Source organism: Lonchura striata, chromosome 33 (assembly GCF_046129695.1).
Source record: "Lonchura striata isolate bLonStr1 chromosome 33, bLonStr1.mat, whole genome shotgun sequence".
Lineage (NCBI taxonomy): Eukaryota > Metazoa > Chordata > Aves > Passeriformes > Estrildidae > Lonchura > Lonchura striata.
The window spans coordinates 1,949,158-1,975,732 of NC_134635.1; the positions used below are offsets into that span (position 1 = coordinate 1,949,158).

The 26,575-nt window shown below is 51.2% G+C and overlaps 2 protein-coding genes across 2 annotated transcripts in view; one reads left to right on the forward strand and one right to left on the reverse strand.

Annotated features, from left to right (window-relative positions):
* The first annotated feature begins 57 nt into the window (after positions 1-57).
* Positions 58-7,045, forward strand: MSTO1 (misato mitochondrial distribution and morphology regulator 1). The gene is made up of 15 exons (XM_077789306.1): positions 58-132; positions 786-909; positions 1,143-1,259; positions 1,365-1,419; positions 1,573-1,639; positions 1,719-1,761; positions 3,436-3,544; positions 3,639-3,756; positions 3,846-3,980; positions 4,798-4,950; positions 5,428-5,559; positions 5,645-5,829; positions 6,010-6,108; positions 6,199-6,317; positions 6,606-7,045. The coding sequence occupies exons 1-15, from the start codon at positions 58-60 to the stop codon at positions 6,833-6,835; spliced, it is 1,761 nt and encodes a 586-aa protein (XP_077645432.1). The 3' UTR covers positions 6,836-7,045.
* Positions 6,826-26,575, reverse strand: part of LOC110471478 (GON-4-like protein) — a 40,236-nt gene continuing 20,486 nt past the window's right edge. Inside the window, exons 20-31 of the mRNA XM_077789394.1 lie at positions 24,562-26,166; positions 22,957-23,206; positions 20,645-20,826; positions 17,755-17,952; positions 16,319-16,462; positions 14,834-14,977; positions 14,460-14,579; positions 12,512-12,634; positions 10,380-10,548; positions 8,871-9,606; positions 8,346-8,448; positions 6,826-7,587 (exon numbers count right to left, since the gene is read on the reverse strand). Coding sequence (XP_077645520.1) covers positions 7,438-7,587; positions 8,346-8,448; positions 8,871-9,606; positions 10,380-10,548; positions 12,512-12,634; positions 14,460-14,579; positions 14,834-14,977; positions 16,319-16,462; positions 17,755-17,952; positions 20,645-20,826; positions 22,957-23,206; positions 24,562-26,166 — 3,924 coding nt within the window. The 3' untranslated portion in view covers positions 6,826-7,437. The remainder of the gene's footprint in view (positions 7,588-8,345; positions 8,449-8,870; positions 9,607-10,379; positions 10,549-12,511; positions 12,635-14,459; positions 14,580-14,833; positions 14,978-16,318; positions 16,463-17,754; positions 17,953-20,644; positions 20,827-22,956; positions 23,207-24,561; positions 26,167-26,575) is intronic.

Consider the following 26,575-nt stretch of genomic DNA (forward strand, 5'->3'; position numbering starts at 1 on the left):
TCCCCGCCCGTCCGGGGCGGGCCCGGCCGTGACGCGCTCCCGGTTCCTGCGGGGGCGATGCCGGGGGAGGCGGTCACGCTGCAGCTCGGCCACTACTCGGGCTGCGTGGGCGCGCACTGGTGGGGGCTGCAGGTGCGGGGAGGCTGCGGGACCGGGCGGGGACCGGGACCGGGACCGGGCGGGGGCCGGGCGGGGATCGGGGCCGGGACCGGGCAGGGACCGGGCGGGGACCGGGACCGGGACCGGGACCGGGACCGGGAGGGGGCCGGGACCGGGACCGGGCGGGGACCGGGGCCGGGCGGGGATCGGGACCGGGACCGGGCGGGGATCGGGACCGGGACCGGGCGGGGATCGGGGCCGGGCGGGGATCGGGACCGGGGCCGGGCGGGGATCGGGACCGGGACCGGGACCGGGACCGGGACCGGGAGGGGGCCGGGACCGGGACCGGGCGGGGACCGGGCGGGGATCGGGACCGGGACCGGGCGGGGATCGGGGCCGGGCGGGGATCGGGACCGGGCGGGGATCGGGACCGGGACCGGGCGGGGATCGGGGCCGGGCGGGGATCGGGACCGGGACCGGGCGGGGGCCGGGACCGGGACCGGGCGGGGACCGGGCGGGGATCGGGGCCGGGACCGGGCTCGGGCGGGGACCAGGACCGGGGCCGGGGCCGGGCGGGGACCAGGACCGGGCTCGGCCGGGAACCGGGACCGGGCTCGGGCGGGGACCGGGCTCGGCCGGGGCCGGGGCCGGGGCTGGCTCTGATCTCCCGGCCCCGTTCCCCGCAGGCCGCCGCGCTGCGCGGCCCCGCCGAGCCCGCCGAGCTCCGCGCGGCCGCGCTGCTCCGGTTCGGCCGCGGCCCCGGCGGCACCGAGAGCCCCGCGCCGCGGCTGGTGGCGCTGGAGCTGAAAGGTACCGCGGGACGGCTGGGTGGGTGGGGACCGGTACCGGGTACCGCGGTGCCATTACCGGGTACCGGGTACCGCTACCGGGTACCGGGTACCGCTACCGGGTGCCATTACCGCGTACCGGGTACTGCTACCGAGTACTGGGTACCAGGTACCGGATACCCCTACCGGGTACCGCTATCAGGTACCGGGTACTGCTACCGGGTACCGCTATCAGGTACCGGGTACCACTACCAGGTACTGCTACCGGGTACCGGGTACTGATACCGGGTATCGCTGTCGGGCACCGCTACCGGGTACCATTACCGGGTACCGCTACCGGGTACCGCTACCGGGTACCGGTACCTCTACCGGGTACTGCTAACCAGGTACCGCTACCGGGTACCGCTCCCTGGTATGGTGTACTGTTATCGGCTACCGTATACCGGGCGGCCCCGCCGTGACCGGGCTGTGTTGCAGGCGGCGTGGGAGCGCTGGGAGCCGCCGGGGCGGGCGATGAGCCGCCGGTGACCTGGTGAGTGCGGGACCGGGACCGGACCGGACCGGGCGGGACCGGGACCGGGACCGGGACCGGACCGGACCGGGCGGGACCGGGCGGGACCGGACCGGACCGGGCGGGATCTCCTCCCGCCGCCGTCCCCGCAGCTGCCGCCGCTCTGTGCCGCAGGGACGGCGCCGTCGCCGATTACCGGGAGCGCGCGCCGGGGGACGCCGGGAGCGCCGGGAGCCGCGGGGTGAGCGCGGCCGCGGCTCCGTGCCCGGGGCGCGGGCGGGGACGGGCGGAGCGCCCCGGTAACGGGATTGTTCCCGCAGGGAGACGGCGGCGGGAAGGGGAACCCCGGCGCTGCGGGGCCAGGTTCGTGCGCGGGCCGGGCGGGCGGAACCCCCGCGGGATAACGGGGGCGCTGGGCCGGAGAGCCGGGCCAGCAGCGATGGGCCAAAAACGGACAAGCTGAAAGAGTGGATACGCTAAAAAATGATTTTACATCCGTGGGGATGCTCAGAGCATGTCAGAAAACTGATTTTACATTCACAGGGATGCTCGGAGCATGTCAGAAAACTGATTTTACATTCACAGGGATGCTCGGAGTATGTCAGAAAACTGATTTTACATTTAGGGGGATCCTTGGAGCATGTCAGAAAACTGATTTTACATTCACAGGGATGCTCGGAGTATGTCAGAAAACTGATTTTACATTTAGGGGGATGCTTGGAGCATGTTAGAAAACTGATTTTACATTTATGGGGATGCTCAGAGCATGTTAGAAAACTGATTTTACATCCGTGGGGATGCTCAGAGCATGTCAGAAAACTGATTTTACATTCACAGGGATGCTCAGAGCATGTTAGAAAACTGATTTTACATCCGTGGGGATGCTCAGAGCATGTCAGAAAACTGATTTTACATTCACAGGGATGCTCGGAGCATGTTAGAAAACTGATTTTGAATTTATGGGGATGCTCAGAGCATGTTAGAAAACTGATTTTACATTCACAGGGATGCTCAGAGCATGTTAGAAAACTGATTTTACATTTATGGGGATGCTTGGAGCATGTTGGAAAACTTATTTTATATTTATGGGGATGCTTGGAGCATGTTAGAAAACTGATTTTACATCCACAGGGATGCTGAGAGCATGTTAGCAAGCTGATTTTACATTATGGGGGTGCTCGGAGCATGTCAGAAAACGGATTTTACATTTAGGGGGATGCTTGGAGCATGTTAGAAAACTGATTTTACATTTAGGGGGATCCTTGGAGCATGTCAGAAAACTGATTTTACATTCACAGGGATGCTCGGAGCATGTTAGAAAACTGATTTTGAATTTATGGGGATGCTCAGAGCATGTTAGAAAACTGATTTTACATCCATGGGGATGCTCAGAGCATGTCAGAAAACTGATTTTACATTCACAGGGATGCTTGGAGCATGTTAGAAAACTGATTTTACATTTAGGGGGATGCTCAGAGCATGTCAGAAAACTGATTTTACATCCATGGGGATGCTCAGAGCATGTCAGAAAACTGATTTTACATTTAGGGGGATGCTTGGAGCATGTTAGAAAACTGATTTTACATTTAGGGGGATGCTTGGAGCATGTTGGAAAACTGATTTTATATTTATGGGGATACTCAGAGCAGATTGGGGATGCTCAGAGCATGTTAGAAAATTGATTTTACATTTATGGGGATGCTCAGACCATGTCAGAAAACTGATTTTGCACCCACAGGGATGCTCAGAGCGTGTCAGAAAGCTGATTTTACATTTATGGGGATGCTCGGAGCATGTCAGATAACTGATTTTACATTTATGGGGATGCTCAGAGCAGATGGGGGATGCTCAGAACATGTCAGATAACTGATTTTACATTTATGGGGATGCTCAGAGCAGATCGGGGATTCTCAGATTTTACATTTAGGAGGATGCTCGGAGCAGATGGGGGATGCTCAGAACATGTCAGATAACTGATCCTGCATCCACGGGATGCTCAGAGCTCCAAGAGCTTTGCTCTCCCTGGCCTCCCTGCAGCTCCCGCGGGCTCCCAGGAGCCTCCCTCGCTGAGGCTCTGGTCCGACTACCTCAACGTGCAGCTGCACCCCAAGAGCGTCTACGTGATCCGGCAGTACCTGCACGACGGGTACGGCCCAGAACCCAAAAAAGAACCCGAGTTCTGCCTTCAGGAGGGAATAAAAGGGATCAAACAACCCCTCTTCACCCCTTTTTCCCCTTAGGGATTGTGGGTGCCTCGGAGCCTTCGGGCAAGGTGAAAGTCTCCTGCAGGACTCTGCCTGTGTGGAGGAGCTGGAAGATCGGCTGCATTTCTTCGTGGAGGAGTGTGATTACCTCCAGGTTCACACCTTCTCCAGCTCCCTTGGCCTCCCAGAAACGTTCTGCTCCAGCTGAAGCAGAATCCGAGCTGCTGCCCTTGTTTCCCACAGGGCTTTCAGGTCCTCTGTGACCTTCACGATGGCTTCTCTGGAGTCGGTGCCAAGGTGACAGAGCTGCTCCAGGATGAATATTCACGGAAAGGGATCCTGACCTGGGGCCTGACTCCAGCCCTGAGTCCTGTGGGAGTGAGTAAAGCATGGGGAGAGCCAAGAAAGGTGCCCAGCCTGCCTTTGACAGGTCCTTGTCTGCTCCTCGAGGTCCCAGTGGTTGGAATTTTATCCCATGGTTGGATTTTTATCCAACGGTTGGATTTTTATCATGGGGAGAGCCAAGAAAGGTGCCCAGCCTGCCTTTGACAGGCTCTTGTCTGCTCCTCGAGGCTCCAGTGGTTGGATTTTTATCCCATGGTTGGATTTTTATCCCATGGTTGGATTTTTATCATGGGGAGAGCCAAGAAAGGTGCCCAGCCTGCCTTTGACAGGCTCTTGTCTGCTCCTCGAGGCTCCAGTGGTTGGAATTTTATCCAATGGTTGGATTTTTATCCCAATGGTTGGGTTTTTATCCAATGGTTGGGTTTTCATCCCATGGTTGGATTTTCATCCCAATGGTTGGATTTCTATCCAATGGTTGGATTTTCATCCCAATGGTTGGGTTTTCATCCCAATGGTTGGATTTTCATCCCAATGGTTGGATTTTTATCCCAGTGGTTGGATTTTTATCCCAGTGGTTGGATTTTCATCCCAATGGTTGGATTTTTATCCCAGTGGTTGGATTTTCATCCCAATGGTTGGGTTTTTATCCCAGTGGTTGGATTTCTATCCAATGGTTGGATTTTCATCCCAATGGTTGGATTTTCATCCCAATGGTTGGATTTTTATCCAATGGTTAGATTTTTATCCCAATAGTTGGATCTTTATCCAATGGTTGGATTTTTATCCAATGGTTGGATTTTCATTCCAATGGTTGGATTTCTATCCCATGGTTGGATTTTCATCCCCCCAGGACCCCCAGAAGAGTTTTTGCAGACTGATGAACACGGCCCTGGGCATTGCCCACCTCTCCCGTCACAGCTCTCTCTTCTGTCCCCTGTCACTCAGTGGCACTTTGGGAATCAAGCCAGAACCTCCTGTGACCTTTCCATACATCAACTACAACGTGAGTCCTGGCCTGGCATCACCCACCACGAGCTCCTGCAGCTTTACCCCTCTCAAAGTGTTTCCTGCGGCTGGGTGGTTTTTCGTGGTGCTGTTTCTGCTCAGCAGAGACTTTCCCCTGCTTAATTTCTGTGGTTTTCTTCCCACTTTTGGAAATATTAAGGCATTTCCTTGGCCCGTTGTGTTTTCTGGTGGGGTGCTGCCTGCAGTGTTGGCACTGAAAAGGCTTTTCTGTTATTCTCCTTGCTTGGAGTAACTCCAGCTTCACTAAGGAGCCAAAAAAGATAAGGAAACTGGCACCAAAGTTAGCAAACAGCTGGGCTGGAACTACAGATACACACTGGCTGCTTATCCCAACCCTCAAATAACTGCAAACCACCTCTTTTAAAGGCACCACTTAAGTTAAATACACAAAACTGGGTTAAGGAAGGGCTGACTGTGACCTGGCCTGTGACTCCTGCATTTGCCTCCTCCCCAGGCATCCCTGAACTACCACAGCAGCTCCATTTTGGCAGCAGCCCTGGACACCTTCACAGCTCCCTACAGGCTCTGCTCCTCCCAGGGCTCCATGCTGCACTTTGCTGACTCCCTCACCTTCTCTGGGAGGAAGGTGAGGACGCCTTCCAGCTGTGCTCCAGCTGTGCTCCAGCTGTGCCAGGAGCCTGCTCCAGCCTCTGCTCTGTCACCCCATCCAGGTTGTGGCAGCGTGGGCAGCTCTTCCCTTCCCTGCCCCGTCGGGCTCCTCGCTCCCTGATATTTTAAGTGCCCACCAGGACGTGCCCTGGAAGCTTCTGTCCTCGTGGAAGGAGCAAAAGGGCAGCTGCTGTTTTGCTCAGTCTGTTGTGCTACGAGGAATTTGCCAAGAGAAAAAAGCCACCAGGTAAATTCAGCATCTGAGCTGCGCTTCCTCCCCGGGAGGAATCCAAGCTCCCTCCGTTCCGAGAGGCAGCCGAAGGGAGGAGCAGTCTACTTGAGTGCTACTAATTTTAGAGCAAAACTCCTAAAAAGCAGCTGAGGCGTGGATGGTTTCGGGCTGGGAAACGCTGAATTTCCTTTGCAGCAGCTGCCTGGGCCAGCCCAGCTCCCCCCTGCACAGCTGTGAGAGCCCTGAGCAGATGCTCCAGCAATACCTGCACACCCAATTCCCCGGAGCCTTCAGGTGGGTGCAGGTTTAGAGCTTCAGCTGGGGCTGGTTTAGAGCAGGGGACGGTTCAGGGAGCTCTGGGTGACTTTATTCATCTCCTCACAGCACATCCCACGTGCTCCGGCAGCCCTGTCACACCCAACCTCCCTTCCCTCAGTTCTTCTCTCCTCTCCTGACCAGACGAGGCTTCCTGCTGGACAAAGCTCAGGGAATTTCCTCAGCAGGTAACGGAACACCCCTGTAAACTCTGCAACAGAGAGAGCAGGGCCTTACAGAGGTAAAAATCACCAAAAACTATTGATAACGAACCAAAACTACTGATAACAAACCAAAACTGTTGATAACAAACCAAAACTGTTGATAACAAACCAAGAATGATTCCCAATACACCGACCCAGCGCGCCGAGTGGCGAAGCCGGAGCGATCCGAGTGCCGGTGGAGCAGCACGGAGCACGGGCTGCGAGCCGGGATTTCGGGGCTGTTTAACCCCTGCTGTGCCTGTCACCCTGCAGGTGTGGGGAGCATCCCCGTGCTGGCAGCCCTGCAGAGCTGCCCGGGGCTGGCCCGGCTGCTGCGGGGGCTGTGCCGGGAGCTGCGGGCGCGGCGCTGCAGCAGCTCCTGCGCGGCCGGGCTGGAGCACGACGACTTCCAGGAGGCCCTGGAGGAGATGAAAAGCCTGGCGCAGTGCTACGAGGCAGGATTTGGAGCAGATGGATCCGAGGATGAAGCAGATTCAGATTAATCCGGCTTTATTTCCTGGGAATGGTTTTGGAGATGGTCCAGCCGCTGCTTTCTCCTCATTTTACCAAAAAAAAAATCTTACTTCTGGGGCTCACAGTTGTGTTGGTTTTTTGGGGAGCTGGTTTTATATGTATTTTGGTTGGGTTTTTTCGACTGTGCAAAGTGGATTTGCTCCGCCTGTTCAAATAAAACCCACACAATAAATAGAGAATTCAGACTGGAATTGTCTCACGTACAATCAGCACGAGGGGACAGCTTAGAAGAAGTCATGTGTTTGTTCCACATGAAAACTGACAATATTTACAGGTCCTGGGCAGAGGCTGCTGGGCCAACCTTCACCCCAAGGCCAGGCCAGCGTCCACAAATTCTGTAATTTCACTGCTGAAGCTCCCCAGGGAGGTTCTGGAGAATTTTATTTCCTGCCTTTGGTTTGGTACAGGCTGGAAACGGAACAAAATAAATGAAGGTGCTGATTCAAGTACCTGTGCAAATGTTTTTTCCACAGCACCTGTCTAGCAGCAAACTGGCAAAAAAAAAAACCCAAAAAATTAAAAAAAACCCCAAAAAAAACCCCTTTTCTGGTGCAGTCAGTAGTTTGTCACCTCAGTCATCAGGTTCTTCCTCAGAAAGCAGAAGATCTTTGTCTGACAGCTGGTCTGTGTTGCTGGTGCTGGTGGCATCCTCCTCATCCTCAGAGCTGCCATCACAGGACGTGTGGAACAGCCTCATCAGCTCCCTGAACCTGTGGGACACCTGGAGAAAAGGGAAATCCAGGGGGGAGAGCTGTCATGGAATTGGAATTTCCTATTTCACAGCTCAGGGGGCTGTGTGAAAAAAAAAAAACCCACAAAAACCAAAAACAAACAAAAAAATCGTAATTTTATAATTTTTTGTTAGAAAGTACAGAAAGGACTCCTGGGTCACTCTGTCCTGTCTGTTTTAAAGTCTTATCTTCCTTATCTCTTATCTTTTAGTGTGGAAATCTGCATTTTTTCTCCTTAGCTGGGGTAGTTCTGCTAGGGCTGCAGTCACCAGACTGAACAGCACATTTTGCAAGCTTGAAGTGGCACATTTCACCTAAACCCACATGGATTTCTACCCCGTTAAATTTTCACTCTGTCTCGATACCATGATGGCATTTCAAACAGGAGCCAGGCATAAAGAAGAGGAATGGAAGAGCACTGGGTGGTTGATTGCTCTGGAAGAAAGTTACACTCTCCAGGTAAAATCTGGCAGTTTGGGAGGATCCAGAGACAAAAGCAGATCCTTTTCTCAGAAGCAGGAGGCTGAAAACCTGAGTAGCAGCTACAGAAACAACTCCAGTACCAAATCTCAATGGTGACCCTGTCAGAAGGGATTTTTGGCACCACTAAACCAGAGCAAAGTTTGGTTTTGTTTGGATTTTTTTGTTTTTATTTGCAAGATGATTTTTTTTCATCAAATTGAAGTTTGGGAGACTGGTAGGACAGCACCTCCCACCTTCCCAGCCCCTCTCCCACAGCAGCCCTCACCTCACTGGCTGTCTTGTTGCCCAATTTTTGGGAGATGGCGTGGAAGGTGTCCAGGTGAGCTCCCTTCTCCTGGCAGGTGGTGAGGATGACTCTGTCAGCCTCCCTGCAGAACAAAACCCCGTGAAAGCAGCCCAAAAAAACCCCCAGCCCTGTTCCCAGCTCAGCAATCCCTCCTTCCTGCCACCCCCAACCCCAGGACCCTTCTCTGAGCACAGCTCCTTCAGCCTGGTTTGAAGTTATTTGAAGGTTTAAAGAACCCTTCTCTAAGCAGAACTCCTTTAGCCTGGTTTGAGGTTTTTGAAGGGGGTTTAAAGGTTTTTTTGAGAAAGTTTCAAGTTTTCTTTTCCCTGTCTGAAGTGCTGCAGTAGCAGCCCTGCCAGGAGCTGCTCACGAGGCCAAACTGATGGACTGAGCAACGTCCAAAGAAAAGGGTCGGAAAATCAGGATCCAAAATGAAAACCAATGAACCCTGTCAGAGCTGGAGCCAAGCAGGGCACACAGAACGAGGAGCTCAGGCAGAAGTACCTGGTCCAGAGCACAACCTTCTCCCCAGTGGAGCTGACTTTGCTGTTCTTGGCACACACGGTGGCCTCGGTCACCCTCTGCTGCTGCTGCTCCTCCTCCCTCTGCCCCGGCGAGGCTCTGGGCTCCAGCTGCTCAGCTGGGTGCTGATGCACCACCAAGCATGCACTGGCCCTTGGGCCGCCCTCGGGAGCAGCTCCAGTGCAGCCTCTGTCCTGCATCTCTGAGCTGCGGCGAGCGGGGGGCCCCGAGCTGCAGCTCCCGCCCGCCGCTGCTCTGCTGCTCTTGGAGATCCAGCCCTGCTTTGCTCCTGCTCTTCCTTCCAGGGCCAAAGATGCTCCCTCGAGCTCTTTGCCACCTCCCGGGCCAAGAGCAGAGCCCCTGGGCTGCTCTGCAGCAGGATGGAGCCCCTGGGTCTGACGGGGGCTCTGGCAGCAGCGTGGAGCTCCCAGGGAGGCTTTTGCTGCAGCAGAGAGCAGCAGGTCCCTGCCCAGCCCCGGGGGAGCCTCTGCATTCCCTGCAGGCTGCTGCAGTCCCTCGCTGCAGGGGCACTCCTGGGGCTCCTGAGGTGGTTCCAGAGCAGCTTCTTGCAGCTGTGCCCATCGGGGGCCAGTGGCAGCAGAGTCCCCGTCCCCGGCAGCGGCCACGGATGTTTCTGGAAGCTGGGCATCAGCTGGGGCAGCTTTCTCACAAGATGCAGGTCTGCTGGAGGCCACCCTTCCTTCCAGGTGAGATCCTGCTGAGAAACCCAGACAAGGTCAGAGAAGAAACCCTTGGAGGCTTCGTTCCCTGACTTTCAAAGATATTTTCATTTACAGAGCTTCATGCTGCTTGTCGAACACTTTGTGGCTCCCACCTGAGTTTCACCCACCTGTACTTCAAAGAAGACAATCTGCAGCCAATTTCCTTCACCCCTGTGGGTTGCTACAACCAACTGCTGCGTGAAGTGATGAAGGTTTTTTAAAAAGCTCCCCAGTGGAACAGCTGCAGCTGCTCTGGGCAGCCAGGTTACAAAGCCAGGCTTGGGAGCAGATTTCAGCTCCTGTGATTAACTCTGTGCTGTCCCCAGCACGAGCTGAGCCCTGGCTCCAGGGAGGAGGGAGAAATCTCCCTCGGGTTGTTTTTCCTGCCAAAATTGTGTTTTTCCTTGTCTAGAGCAGAGTGGAGGAAGAACAAGCAGCACAGAGGTTGTTTAAAGGTTGTTTTAAAGATTAGGGAGGTGGGGGTTCTGAACTGCTGTGCTAAAATGGAAACTGGGAAAAAACCAGTTCCATGGGCTGGGGATGGAGCAGCATCCTGGCAAGAGGATCTTTGTGAAAAGGGCAGAACATTCTCCAGGCAGGAAAGGTTTTGTTGAAGGGAACGCTCGGCGGGTTTAGAGCATCCAGAGAGGAAGGAATAAAAAGTGAGAAGACAGCAATTAGAAGCTCTCATGGTAATAAACGTGCGTGACAAGGGGCCGAAGCTCTGCCCACGCCTTTCCAAACCGTTCTGCTTTTGGTCTGCACCCACCTGGGGACGGAGGCTCCCCGCTCCTCGGGGCGGCTTTCGCTCTGTCCTCTCCCTCCGGGATTTCCTCTCCGGGCCCCCGGGAGGTGCCGGGCTCCTTCCCCTCGGGCTGGGCGAGGCCGGCAGGCGGCTCGGGGCCGTCCCTGCTCTTGTGGAGTTTGTTCTCGCACACCTGCAAAGCGACCCCGGGCAGCGTCACGCGCCCGCGGGCATCGGGATCCGCTGCCCGCCGCTCCCGGCCCTGCCAGGGCGCTGGGCTGCCCCGAGCAAGGGGGCTCTGGTGGTATTATTTGTTATTATTTTCTGTTATTGTTATATATAAAGATAGTCATTTATCTGAATATGTATAATATACTGTAATATATTAATGTATTACTATATTAGCATATTAATACATTATATATATATGAATATATTTATTATTACAATATACTATAATATACTATGATATACTATGATATACTATAATATATTCTAATATACTATAATATATCATACTATAATATAATGAATATAATTTAATAAACATAATTAATGTAATATAATATACCATAATATACTATAATATACCATAACATACTATAATATGCCATAATATACTATAATATACTACAATGTAATATAGATTATTATTTTGTTATTCCATACTAATGTCTATAAATATATAATATATTCTACTATATTAATATATTAGTATATTAATATACTGATATATTAATATATATTATTGTATTATTACAATATAATACAATATATTATTACAATATAATACAATATATTATACCATGATAGACCACGATATAATATACCATGATATAATATACCATATAATACATATATTATATTATATTATATTATATTATATTATATTATATTATATTATATTATATTATATTATATTATATTATATTATATTATAATTACATTATATTACATTATATTTATTATTATATTCCCTTCCCCTCCCCGACATTTGGGATGGATTCCCTCCCCTGCCCAATATTTGGGATGGATTCCCTCCTCTCCCCAGTTTCGGGATGGATTCCCTGCCCAATTTTTGGGATGGATTCCCTCCCCAATTTCGGGATGGATTCCCCCCCAGTTTTGGGATGGATTCCCTGCCCAGTTTCTGGGATGGATTCCCTCCTCTCCCCAATTTTGGGATGGATTCCCTCTCCCCAGTTTTTGGGATGGATTTCCCCCAGTTTTTGGGATGGATTCCCTCTCCCCAGTTTTTGGGATGGACTCCCCCCCAGTTTTTGGGATAGATTCCCTGCCCAATTTCGGGATGGATTCCCTGTCCAGTTTTGGGATGGATTCCCTCCTCTCCCCAATTTCGGGATGGATTCCCCCCAGTTCCGGGATGGATTCCCTCTCCCCTGTTTTGGGATGGATTCCCTCCCCAATTTCGGGATGTATCCCCCCTGTTTCGGGATGGATTCCCTCTCCCCAGTTTCGGGATGGATCCCCCCTCCCCAGTTTCGGGATGGATCCCCCCAATTTCGGGATGGATCCCCTCCCCAGTTTCGGGATGGATTCCCTCTCCCCAGTTTCGGGATGGATCCCCCCAGTTTCGGGATGGATTCCCCCCAGTTTCGGGATGGATCCCCTCCCCAGTTTCGGGATGGATCCCCTGCTCAATTTCGGGATGGATTCCCTCTCCCCAGTTTCGGGATGGATTCCCCCAGTTTCGGGATGGATTCCCTCTCCCCAGTTTCGGGATGGATCCCCCCCCAGTTTCGGGATGGATTCCCTCCCCAATTTCGGGATGGATCCCCCCAGTTTCGGATGGATCCCCTGCTCAATTTCGGGATGGATTCCCTCTCCCCAGTTTTGGGATGGATCCCCCCAGTTTCAGGATGGATTCCCTGCCCAGTTTCAGGATGGATCCCCCAGTTTCGGGATGGATCCCCCCAGTTTCGGGATGGATTCCCCCAATTTCAGGATGGATTCCCTCCCCAGTTTCGGGATGGATCCCCCAGTTTCGGGATGGATCCCCCCAGTTTCGGGATGGATTCCCCCAATTTCAGGATGGATTCCCTCCCCAGTTTCGGGATGGATCCCCCAGTTTCGGGATGGATCCCCCAGTTTCGGGATGGATCCCCCAGTTTCGGGAGCAGGGGCCCGCCCCTGACCTTGCTCCCGCAGTGGCTGCAGCTCCTCCTCTTGCTCCTCTTGAGCCTCAGCTCGCCGCCCTCGGCGCAGGGGCGGGAGCCGGAGCCGGAGCACTCCCGCAGCCCTTCCGCCCACTCGGCCTCCTGCGGGCGGACAGACGGACGGACTGACCAAAGCCCAAGCGACGGACAGACAGAACCCCAACAGACAGACAGACGGGCTCCAGCTGACAGACGGACGGACTGACCAAAGCCCAAGCGACGGACAGACGGACAGACAGAACCCCAACACAGAGACAGACGGGCTCCAGCAGACGGACAGACTGACCAAAGCCCAAGTGACGGACAGACAGACAGACAGAACCCCAACAGACAGACAGACGGGCTCCAGCTGACAGACGGACGGACTGACCAAAGCCCAAGTGATGGACAGACAGACAGACAGAACCCCAACAGACAGACAGACGGGCTCCAGCAGACGGACAGACTGACCAAAGCCCAAGTGACGGACAGACAGACAGACAGAACCCCAACAGACAGACAGACGGGCTCCAGCACACGGACGGACTGACCAAAGCCCAAGCGACGGACAGACAGAACCCCAACACAGAGACAGACGGGCTCCAGCACACGGACAGACGGACCAAAGCCCAACAGACAGACAGACAGAACCCCAACAGAGAGACAGACGGCCTCCAGCAGACGGACAGACTGACCAAAGCCCAAGTGACGGACAGACAGACAGACAGAACCCCAACAGACAGACAGACGGGCTCCAGCTGACAGACGGACGGACCAAAGCCCGACAGACGGACAGACAGACAGACAGAACCCCAACAGACAGACAGACGGGCTCCAGCAGACGGACAGACTGACCAAAGCCCAAGTGACGGACAGACAGAACCCCAACAGACAGACAGACGGGCTCCAGCACACAGACAGACGGACCAAAGCCCAAGTGACGGACAGACAGACAGACAGAACCCCAACAGACAGACAGATGGCCTCCAGCTGACAGACGGACGGACTGACCAAAGCCCAAGTGACGGACAGACGGACAGACAGAACCCCAACACAGAGACAGACGGGCTCCAGCACACGGACAGACGGACAGACTGACCAAAGCCCAACAGACAGACAGACAGACATAACCCCAACAGAGAGACAGACGGACAGACTGACCAAACCCCAACTGACAGACACACAGGCAGACATAACCCCAACAGACAGACAGACAGGCTCCAGCTGGCAGACAGACAGACGGACAGGCAGACCAAAGCCCAACTGACAGACGGACAGACAGACATAACCCCAACAGACAGACACAGACAGACTCCAGGTGACAGACAGACAGACAGACCAAACCCCATCTGACAGACAGACAGACACAACCCCAGCTGACAGACAGATGGACAGACAGACAGACAGGAACAGGCAGAGCACTGAAGTGACGCTGGCAAGCAAAGCACAGCGGGGACATCCCCGTCCCCTTCCTTCCACCTCTGCCAGGTGCTGCCACATCCTCAATCATTCAATCCCAATTCAATCCCAATTCAATCCCAATTCAATCCCAATTTAATCCCAATTAAATCCCAATTCAATCCCAATTCAATCCCAATTCAATCCCAATTTAAATTGCTCAGAGGTGAAAAATACCAGGGAGACGCCCCAGGTCCAATTAATCCAAATTTAATCCCAATTTAAATTGCTCAGAGGTGAAAAATGCCAGGAGATGCCCCAGGCCCAATTTAATCCCAATTTAATACAAATTTAATTTGCTCAGAGGTGAAAAATAACACAGAGACGCCCCAGGCCCAATTAATCCAAATTTAATCCCAATTTAAATTGCTCAGAGGTGAAAAATACCAGGGAGATGCCCCAGGCCCAATTAATCCAAATTTAATCCCAATTTAATCCAAATTTAATTTGCTCAGAGGTGAAAAATAACACGGAGATGCCCCAGGCCCACCTTGTCGTGCTGCTGGCCTCCCATCTCCTTCCTCCTCTTGTTCCTGGTGGCTCCGTGGATTTTGGGTGGCTCATCCTCCTCTTCCACCTCTGGCAGAGACACCTCTTCGAACCCATCGAACTACAGCAGAACAAGCACACAGCAGCTGCTCTCAGCTCACCCAAATTTTGGTTTCCCCCCACCAGAAAACAAAAATAAAAAATAAAATAAAATAAAATAAAACCCCTAAAGAATTGACCTGCTGGCAACCAAAAAAAAAATTAAAAAAAAAAAAAATAATGGAACTGTACCCTCTAATTTGAGTTCTTGCAGGTCAAAAATTTTTTTTATCTCTGTTTTAGTAATTTCTGGTTTTGGGGAAAAGGTTGCTGCACCTCGTATTCCTTCTCTTCTGTCCAGTTGATCTCCTCAAAGTCTCCCATGCGGCTGGCTGAGGGCCGCAGGTGGTCGAAGAAAACTGAGAACTCATCCTGCAGGTGGTCGTGTCCCTTCAACAGCTGCCACATTTGGGTTTTCAGCTGGGAAAAAATCCAAAGGGGAAAAAAAAAAGAAAATAAAAATGCAGGGTTTCATTCCAGCTCCTCTCGCTGTCCCCTGAAGGTTCTCCAGCATGGACGGGGGGCTGGGGTGGGAACAACGTGGAAGTTCTGAGGTCCTTCCCCACCCAGCTGTCAGATCATTCCTCCAGAATTCCCCACAAGCCCAAAGCGTTTTGTGACTCCAGGAAATTCGGGCTGTAACCCCCCAAAAAAAAGCCCAAATAATTTTGTGACTCCAGGAATTTGAGCTCTAACCCCAAAAAAAGCCCAAATCATTCTGTGACCCCATGAATTCTTGAGCTGTAACCCCAAAAGCCCAAATCATTCTGTGACTCCATAAATTTAAGAGGTAACCCCAGAAGGCCCAATAACCCCAAAAATCCCAGATAATTTTGTGACTCCGTGAATTTTTGAGCTCTAACCCCAAAAAGCCCAAAGCATTTTGTGACTCCAGGAATTTGAGCTGTAACCCCCCCAAAAAAAGCCCAAATAATTCTGTGACTCCATGAAATTGAGCTGTAACCCCCAAAAGACCCAAATCATTTTGTGACTCCTTAAATTTGAGCTCTAACCCCAAAAGGCCCAAATCATTTTGTGACCCCATAAATTCAAGCTGTAGCCCCAAAAGGCCCAAATCATTCTCTCACTCCATGAATTTTTGAGCTGTAACCCCAAAAGGCCCAAATAATTTTGTGACTCCATGAATTTGAGGTATAAACCCAAATAATTTTGTGACTCCAGGAATCTGAGCTGTAACCCCAAAACGCCCAAATAATTTTGTGACCCCATAAATTCAAGCTGTAACCCCAAAAGGCCCAAATCCTTCTGTGATTCCATGAATTTGAGCTGCAACCCCCAAAAAAGCCCAAATCATTTTGTGACTCCAGGAATCTGAGCTGTAACCCCAAAAGGCCCAAAACATTTTGTGACTCCGTGAAATTGAGCTGTAACCCCAAAAAAACCCAAATCATTCTGTGACTCCCTAAATTTGAGCTGTAACCCCAAAAGACCCAAACTATTTTGCGACTCTATAAATTTGATCTGTAACCCCAAAAGGGCCCAAATCATTTTGTGACTCCCTAAATTTGAGCTCTAACCCCAAAAGACCCAGATAATTTTGTGACTCAGGAATTTCAGCTGTAACCCCAAAGGGCCCAGATCATTTTGTGACTCTTTACATAAATTTGAGCTCTAACCCCAAAAGACCCAGATAATTTTGTGACTCAGGAATTTCAGCTGTAACCCCAGGAATGTGCTGGGCCAGCTCCCGTGGTCTCCAGGACAGGGACAGGGAGGAAAAGCTCCCAGCTCCCTGCCTACCTCTGCGATCTCCTGGGGCAGACAATCTGCACAGCTCTGCAGCACTTTGATGATTTTTTGGTGGTGGGCAGGATTTTCAGCAAAGCAGATCTCCAGCTGCCTGAGGAACTTGCGGCTCTTTTCGAAGGCTTGCTGTTCCTCAAACTGGCCAGAAAAGAAAAAAAGATTCACCCTTGTGGTCAAGCACATATTCCTGGAATTGACCTGAACAAAGAAAATTCCTTCTCGTGGTCTTTGTTTTCCATTGTATTGTTGCACTTCACAAAACTGGGAAGAGAAAAATCGCTTTGTATAATGAAACACCACATTTAAATCATGTATGGCTTTACACGAGCTACAAATCCATTCTTTCTGCACTTCCCTATCTTTGCACAAAAAGAGAAGGAAATCCAGAAAGAATGGAACAGGTGAAACTCTATCCTGCAAAGTGGGAGGCAGATTTGGAGACAGGGGAACCACTCTGCTGTATTTGCTGTCTGTGCAGTCGAGTGGGGCAGGGCTGATCCTCGACGGCAGATTTACAAACACCAAACTTCCTGATTCATTTTATTAATCCCGATTAATGAAAGTAGCAAGGCAAGGAAGTCAAATGTCTGAATAGTCTGCCTGGGCAAAGTAAAGAGAACTCTTCATTCTTCCCTCTTCATCCTTCCCTTTTCATCCTTCCCTCTTCCATCCTTCCCTCTTCATCTTTCCCTCTTCCATCCTTCCCTTTTCATCCTTCCCTCTTCCATCCTTCCCTCTTCATCCTTCCTTCTTCCATCCTTCCCTTTTCATCCTTCCCTCTTCATCCTTCCCTTTTCATCCTTCCCTTTTCATCCTTCCCTCTTCCATCCTTCCCTCTTCATCCTTCCCTCTTCATCCTTCCCTCTTCATCCTTCCCTCTTCATCCTTCCCTCTTCCATCCTTCCCTCTTCATCCTTCCCTCTTTATCCTTCCTTCTTCCATCCTTCCCTCTTCCATCCTTCCCTCTTCATCCTTCCCTCTTCATCCTTCACTCTTCATTCTTCCCTCTTCATCCTTCCCTTTTCATCCTTCCCTCTTCCATCCTTCCCTTTTCATCCTTCCCTTTTCATCCTTCCCTCTTCCATCCTTCCCTCTTCATCCTTCCCTCTTTATCCTTCCTTCTTCCATCCTTCCCTCTTCATCCTTCCCTTTTCATCCTTCCCTTTTCATCCTTCCCTCTTCCATCCTTCCCTCTTCATCCTTCCCTCTTCATCCTTCCCTCTTCCATCCTTCCCTCTTCATCCTTCTCTCTTCATCCTTCTCTCTTCATCCTTCCCTCTTTATCCTTCCCTCTTCCATCCTTCCCTCTTCATCCTTCCCTCTTCATCCTTCTCTCTTCATCCTTCTCTCTTCATCCTTCTCTCTTCATCCTTTAAATTTAAATTTAAATCCTACTTAAAATCCCACCTCCTGCCCTCGCTCCACCTTACCAGCCCACACTCCAGAGCTTGCTCTGGCAAAAGAAATGCAGCAAAGTCGGTCAGCAGCTGCGGCCAGTCGTGCAGCAGCTGCTGCAGGGTGCAGTAGAGGTCCACGGCCGTCCGTCTGTCCGTGCCCACCTCGAACTCGTAGATGACGCGCAGGAAATCCTCGTACTTGCCCGGGATGTGCTGCAGGGTCTCACGCACCTGGGGGGACACCCGGCCTTGGTGAGATCCAGGGGGAAAAACATCATCCAGGGGGAAAACATCCAGGGGGAAAACATCCAGGGGGAAAACATCCAGGGGGAAAACATCCAGGGGGGAAAACATCATCCAGGGGGGAAAAACATCCAGGGGGAAAACATCCAGGGGGAAAACATCATCCAGGGGGGAAAATATCATCCAGGGGGGAAAATATCATCCAGGGGGGAAAAACATCATCCAGGGGGAAAACATCCAGGGGGAAAAACATCCAGGGGGAAAAACATCATCCAGGGGGAAAACATCCAGGGGGGAAAAACATCCAGGGGGGGAAACATCCAGGGGGGACAAACATCATCCATGGGGACAAAATATCCAGGGGGACAAAACATCCAGGGGGGGAAACATCCAGGGGGGAAAACAAACATCCAGGGGGAAAAACATTATCTTAATATTATGTATTATTACATTATATTTTATATTGTTATTTATATTATTCATATTATTATATTATATTTTATATTATTTTCTATTATATTATTTTTATTATATCTTATTTATTATTATATTTTCTATTATTTTCTATTGCTTTATTCTTTTATATTATTTATATTATTTTATCTTATTTATTATCATATTATATTTTCTATTATTTATATTATTATTTATTATTATATTATATTTTCTATTATTTATATTATTATTTATTATTATATTATATTTTCTATTATTTTTGATTATTTTATTTTTTTATATTATATTATTTATATATACTATAGAAAAGGAGGATACTAAAACTACATAACCACTTTTTCTGACTCCAACTCCCCACAACTCATGACCCTCTCTGAGAGTCCAGCCCCAGGTGGGTTGGACTGGATTGGATTGGATTGGATTGGATCGGGTCGGATTGGGTTGGGTTGGATTGGATTGGGTTGGATTGGATTGGGTTGGATTGGATTGGATTGGAGTGGATTGGATTGGAGTGGATTGGATTGGATTGGATTGGATTGGATTGGATTGGATTGGATCGGATTGGATTGGGTTGGATTGGATTGGGTTGGGTTGGATTGGACTGGACTGGGTTGGGTTGGGTTGGACTGGACTGGACTGGATCGGACTGGATTGGGTTGGATTGGATTGGACTGGATTGGATTGGATTGGATTGGGTTGGGTTGGATCGGATCGGACCGGACTGGATTGGACTGGATTGGATCGGATTGGGTTGGGTTGGGTTGGCCTGGACCGGACTGGATTGGACTGGACTGGATTGGATTGGATCAGGTTTAATCGGATCAGATTAGACCGGACTGGATTGGACTGGACTGGATTGGATCAGGTTTAATCGGATCAGACCGGACTGGATCAGACTGGATCGGATCCTGGCCTTGGACACTTCCAGAGCAGCCACGGCTTCTCTGGGCACCCAATTCCAGGGCCTCGCCCCCCTCAGGGAGGAATTCCTCCCCAGATTCTTTTAATTTAGTCATTTTTCATCTCCTCTACTCCGAATTTACGCAGCACTCGAGGTTCTGCTGAAGTCTCTTCCCAAAGACAAACCAAAGCTGCTCGCTGCAGGTCAGAAATTCAGGAATTTCTGCCGCTGTGCACCCCCAGCCCCTGGCTCCTTCACTTCCAGCCCCCCCACTCAGGACATGCGAGGGAGGAGGAGGAAAAATGGGAAATCAGCAGGAATCTGCTGGAATTTCACCCTGCAGGGTACGATTTTGGGCAGCTCTGGAGAGGTTTGAATTCTGCTCCTCAGCAGAGTCCCTTGCTTGGGCAGGTGCTGATCTGTGAAATTGCCTGTTGGATGCAGTGAGGAAGCTGCTGAGTGATATTAAACCAAACAAAAAAATAAAATAAGAAAGTATTAAGGCGAGCAAGAAAATAAATAAAAAATGAATGGGAATTTTTTGTTGTTGTTGTTTCTTAAGGAGACAATGGAAAAGCTGACTTGGCTTGCAGCAGAGAGACATTTAAACCAAGAAGGAAATTCTGAAGAGAATTCCCAGAAGAGAACTCTGAGCCTGAGGAAGAGGAGCTGCTCTCCTCCAAGGGACACTTTGGGAAGTGAAGCACCACACGTGGAGTGTAGAAATTAATTCCATCCCAGCCAGACCAGGAGGAAACTCAGAATTCCCAGAAGAAAACTCTGAGCCTGAGGAAGAGGAGCTGCTCTCCTCCAAGGGACACTTTGGGAAGTGAAGGCATAAAAGAAATTAACTCCATCCCAACCAGACCAGGAGGAAATTCAGAATTCCCAGAAGAGAACTCTGAGCCTGAGGAAGAAGAAGAGGAGCTGCTCTCCTGATTTTCACCTCAAGAAAGAAACACTTTGGGAAGTGAAGCACCACATGTGGAATATAGAAATTAACTCCACCCCAGGCACACCCAGAAGGAAATTTAGAATTCCCAGAAGAGAACTCTGAGCCTGAGGAAGAGGAGGAGCTGCTCTCCTGCTTTTCACCTCAATAAAGGGAAACTTTGGGAAGTGAAGGCATAAAAGAAATTAATTCCACCCCAGCCAGACCAGGAGGAAATTCAGAAGAGAATTCCCAGAAGAGAACTTCGAGCCTGAGGAAGAGCTGCTCTCCTCCAAGGGACACTTTGGGAAGTGAAGGTCCATGCCCGTGAGCTCCGTGGCTCAGCCCCGTGCCAGAAATCCCCAAAATCTCCCATTTTGCAGGTGCCTCACCCTGCTGAGGTACGCCCGGGCGAAGGCCAGGTCCTTCTGCTCCCTCAGGGGGTCCCTGTCCAGGATGTCCTCGTCGTAGAGGAGCAGCAGCTTGGACGTGTCCTTGCTGCCGCGAGCCCGGCCCCGCCTGCTCCTGGTCCTGTGCGAGCTCCTGCCCTTCCCGGGGACTTTCAGGATCTCTCCTGTGGAGAAGCACAAAATGGTCAAAAACCACCCTGTGAGATCCCCGGCCTTGCTCTGGGGCCTCATGTGGTGGTGAAATTCCTCCTCCAACCCGTGCTTCCAAAGAAAAACTCCGCAGGCTTTAGCTGTTCGGTCTCAAGGCAGTTTATTGCTAGTTATCTAACAGATTATGTTCTTGGACTGCGGCTATTTGATCAGCGGCCTGGGTAGAGGCACACACACACCCTGACATCCTCTCGATCTGCTGTCTTCTCTTCCCCTCACCCAGGGCTGCTGCTCTCTTTTATAAGATATATTACATAAAACATGTTTACAATTATTCTCCAGTACCTACTACCTACGTTGCCAAGTGTTTTTCTACTCTAAACCAATCCATAAGTGCCAACATCACCAAGAACATGGAGGTGAGGAAGAAGAAGGAGGAAGAACAGGATCAGCCCACTTTCCTCCATCTTAGAACTCCTGACCCCCATGTACAAAGTGAAAACCCCCCTGTACATGTGCTAAAACCCCCTTGTACAATACTAAAAAAATTTCCCCTCTACTTTGTAATTACTTTTACTATACTATCCAACCCTTTGTGAGTGTTCCACCTCCAAAGTTGGTAACTCATTCCATGGCTCAAACTCACAATCACAGCTGTTTCCAGCTGCCTGCCAGGGTCTAAAATGCTCCTGACCAAGGCCTGGAACCGCTAAAAACGTCTGAGGGACATTTTGAGTTCCCACACCACCCCAGGAGCTGAGCCAGGGCAACATCCCAACAGAAATCAGGGCAAAATACACCCAAAATATACAGGAGGTGAAATTCCGACAGGATCGGCGAGGAGTTTCCGTCCGCGCTGCCTGGAAGTGGAGGAGAAAGGCAATTCCCACCAGTCCAGCTGCATGAAATCTTAATTTTGTTGCTTGTTTCAACAGCGTCTAAGTGAAAAAAAACCCAAAAAAATCTCGGGATGCGGCCACAAGTTGATGCCAGATTTTTCCGGAGGTAAAAAATCCTGCACGCCAGGGCAGAAAAACAGACCGAGCTGGCTGTGAACTCTCATTTTTGTTAATTATTCACATTAAATCATAGATAAACAGCTGGTGTCACACAACAGGGAATTAAAGAGGGGTTACATCCAGATTTTTGGGGTTTTTTGTGATTTTTTTGTGGCTTTAGGTTTAGGAATTTTGTTGATTTAACGGGCTGAGGTCCCAGAATTAAAAATAAAAACCCCTACAGAATTCACCTGAAGGCATAAAAAAAAAAATTTAAAAAATTTAAAGAATTAAAAATGAAAACCCTAAAGAATTCACCTGCTGGCATCCAAAGAAATAAAAACCTTAAAGAATTAAAAATAAAAACCTTAAAAAATTCACCTGCTGACACCCCAAAAAAATTAAATACCCTAAAAAATTCACCTGCTGGCATAAAAAAAAATTAAATACCCCAAAAATTCACCTGCTGGCATCCAATAAAAATTAAATACCCTAAAGAATTCACCTGCTGACACCCAAAAAAAAAATTAGAAACCTTAAAGAATTCACCTGCTGGCATCCAATAAAAATAAAAACGGTAAAAAATTCACCTGCTGGCACCCAAAAAAATGAAATTCCCCAAGAATTCACCTGCTGGCATCCCAAAAAAATGAAATTCCCCAAGAATTCACCTGCTGGCACCCAATAAAAATAAAAACCCTAAAGAATTAAAAATAAAAACTCCAGAGAATTCACCTGCTGGCACCCAATAAAACTGAAATTCCCCAAGAATTCACCTGCTGGCACCCAATAAAAATTAAATACCATAAAAATTCACCTGCTGGCACCCAATAAAAATGAAATACCCCAAGAATTCACCTGCTGGCACCCAATAAAAATTAAATACCATAAAAATTCACCTGCTGGCACCCAATAAAAATGAAATACCATAAAAATTCACCTGCTGGCACCCAATAAAAATGGAATTCCCCATAATTTCACCTGCTGGCACCCAATAAAAATGAAATACCCCAAGAATTCACCTGCTGGCATCCAATAAAAATTAAATACCATAAAAATTCACCTGCTGGCACCCAATAAAAATTAAATACCAAAAAAAATTCACCTGCTGGCACCCAATAAAAATGGAATTCCCCAAAATTTCACCTGCTGGCACGCCCTGGATTTGCAGCTGCGGGCAGGCAGCCGCCGTGGCCGCGCTTGAGGCAGATTTGGGCTCCTCTGCTGCATCCCCGCAGGTCTCGTCGTCCTTCTGGGAATTCTCCGCTCCTTCCCCTTCCTCCTCCTCCTCCTCCTCCGGCTCCGAGTTCTCCTCCTGGGAATTCTCCTCTTCAGAATCTCCTTCTTGGCTTAAACGTCGCTCTGTGGCAAGCCAAGTCAGTTTTTCCATTGTCTCCTTAGAAAACAGCAAAATAAATCCCATTTATTTTATTTTATTTTCCTTGCTCGGCTCGATATTTTATTTATGTTTGGTTTAATGTCGCTCAGCAATTTCCTCGCTGCATCCAATTTCATAGATCAGCACCTGCCCAATTAAAGACAATTAATTTTGTTAAGGGACAGAATTTAAACCCCTCCAGAGCTGCCTAAAAGTTGTAAAATTGAATTTCAGCATTCGTCATTCAGCAGATTAGGGCTTCGTTAAGGAATCTTTTTTAAATTATTTCTTAATGATCATCTCGGCTCTTAAAAACCCTGCTGGAATTGTGACCTGGAAAATTAAAAAATTCAATTTTTAATTGAAGTATTTCTCGCAGAGCAGCCTCAGTGAGGAGTCCTGGCAGCTCAGCAGAGCTAAAATCTGAATTTCTGCAATGAATTCCCTCAGCCTGGGCTCCAAACCTGCCCAGGAAAATGGGATGGGAAATTTCTCTGTGAGCAGCAAATTCCCAGGGGGGATTCCCAAAAATTCCCAGGGGGATTCCCAAAAAATCTGGGGGATTCCCAGTGGGATTCCCAGGGAGAATCCCAGGGAGATTCCCAAAAATTCCCAGAGGGATTCCCAAAAATTCCCAGTGGATTCCCAGGGGGATTCCCAAAAATTCCCAGTGGGATTCACAAGGGATTCCCAAAAATTCCCAGTGGGATTCCCAGTGGATTCCTAGGGTGGTTCTCAGGGAGCTTCCCAGTGGGATTCCCAGGGGGATTCCCAAAAATTCCCTGAGGGATTCCCAGGGGGGTTCCCAGTGGATTCCCAGGGGGATTCCCAGTTGATTCCTAGGGGGATTCCCAGTTGATTCCTAGGGGGATTCCCAATGGAATTCCCAGTGGGATTCCCAAAAATTCCCAGCGGGGATTCCCAAAAATTCCCAGTGGGATTCCCAGTGGAAGAGACTCCCAGTGGGATTCCCAAAAATTCCTAGTGGGATTCCCAGGGGGATTCTCAGTGGATTCCCAGTGGGATTCCCAGTGGAAGAGACTCCCAGTGGGATCCCCAAAACTTCCCAGTGGGATTCCCAAAAGATCTGGGGGATTCTCAGGGGGGTTCCCAGTGGATTCCCAGTGGGATTCCCAAAAATTCCCAGTGGGATTCCCAGGGGGATTCTCAGGGGGGTTCCCAGTGGATTCCCAGTGGGATTCCCAAAAATTCCTAGTGGGATTCCCAGGGGGATTCTCAGGGGTTTCCCAGTGGATTCCCAGTGGGATCCCCAGAACTTCCCAGGGGGATTCCCAGTGGGATTCCCGACCCCTCGGGGTGTTTCACGCCAGGCGCCGTTGCCTTTTCCCGCGGTTTTCCCGCTGCCCCTTCACCTGCAGCTCCGGCACGGACAGCACGGACTCCTCGGAGGCCGAGGACATCTCCTCGTCCTCGTCCTGCGTGAAGTCATCGAACTCGTCCTCCTCCTCCTCCTCCTGCCCTTCCCTGTCCCCGGCGGCCTCGGGGCCGGCCGGCGTCCCCGCCGACTGCCCGTCCACGCTGGACGCGTCCTCGGGCCGGCCCGGGGGGCTGCCGAGCTCTGCGTCCCCCTCGGCGGGGCAGCCCGGGGATTTCGGGGAGTCTCCGCCGCCCCGGGCCGGGGACGGCACGGCGCGGCGTTCCTCCTCTCCCTTCTCCTTCTGGGGCTCTTGGCAGCACGCCGCCTCCACGGTCAGCTCCTGCCCGAGGCCCAGCATGAACTCCTCCTTCCTTTCGGTGCACGGAAAATCCTTTCTCGGCGCCGGCTTCGCTTCTTTGGGAGCGTCGCTTAAATCTTCGGGTTTGATTTCCTGTGACGGATCGGGAGCTTGTAAGGCAGGCGAGAGCTCCGCCGTGGGCTGGGGCGTGTGCCCATCTCCCTCTGCCCCCGGCCAGCTGCAGCACTCGGCTTTGCTGCCCTGGTCCTGAGCGTCCCCGCGGGCGGCGCCTGTGCCACCCTCCTCCTTGGGGACAAGGCCGGGGCAGGGCACCAAGAGCTCCGGGGGCTCCGCCTTGGGCTCGGCCGCGGGAGCAGGGAGCAGGGTCAGCTTCTCCTCGCCTTCCCCCGCGGCAGGAGCGGCCAGACCCACGGCGCCGGGAGAGACGATCAGCGACGGGATGGAGGAGGTCACCAGGGGCTGGCTCAAGGGGAAGGTGGACGGATTCACCAGCAGGGTGGTGACGGGGATGGCGCGAGCGCCGCGGCCCACCGCCGCGCCCAGGGGCTGCAGCACGTTGCAGCCGTTGCCGATGTTCACCACCTTCACCGTGGCGGCAGGGACGGTCAGGATGACGGGGGAGGGCTGGATCAGAGGGGAGGGTTTGATCGGCGGCGTGGATCTCGCCCCTTTTTTCCTCTGGTAGCCCTTGCGCGCGCACGGCTTGCGCGGCTTCGCCCCCGCCAAGGCCGGCAGCATCAGCTTGGGCTGCAGAGCTTCTGAGGACACCAGGGCCGGGGGCACGGCAGCTGGGAAGCTTTGCCTGGGGTTCGGATGGCCACTGGAAGGCACCTTCTGGAATTCCAAGCCATCCCCCCCTCCCAGCACGGCCGGAACGTTCGGGGGCTGCGCCCCCGGCACGAGCGGCGCCGGCTGGATGGGCCGCGGCACCTGGCGCAGGACCTTGCTGGGGGGAGCCTCCGACTGGGACAATTTTGGAGTTTTCTGCACGCTGAGGGGGCTGGAGCTGGGCTGCAGGCAGGGGCTGGGGCGGATCAGGACGGGCTTCAGAGCTGAGGATCTCTGCCGCCTCCAGGCCCTCCTGGAGAAGCGGTTGGCCAAAGGTTTCAGGGTCAGCACCAGCCCCTTGGGCATCAGCAGAGGGTATTTGTCACCACATTCCGTGTTTGAAGCTTCCTTTTCTGGCCCCAAAAGGGCAGATTCTCCTTCGGGTGAAGCTGGTGTCTCCTTGGCACTTTCTGCCAGCTGCTTCAGCTCTCTCTGGATGGAGGGCAAGCTTGCCTAAAGGGAGCAAGAATTCACTGGAATTTATTATTTATGTGCTCCTGTATTCCCCCCTTCACACAGCAGCACAGAAGGCAGCAGACCTTCTTCTACAAGCAGGTTTTATTTCCTTTATGATTCCTTTATTTCCTTTATAATCCTTCCTGCATGTTACTTAACAGCACTTTAAATTCACGAGTTGCACTGCAAAGCTTTTAGGAGAATCCAAGAGAAAAAAATAAAGGTTGTTTTTTTTTTTGCTTTATAAAGGTTGCTTTAGTAAACACAAGATTTTGTGGGAAGGAAATTTCCCTGTGTAACAGGGGATGATCAAGAAAACTGGATTTTATGAGCCCAGCTCTTCCCTTGGGCACAGTCCTCCCTGACTGACTGACGGGAATGATCTCCAAGAAAAATCCCACAAGGA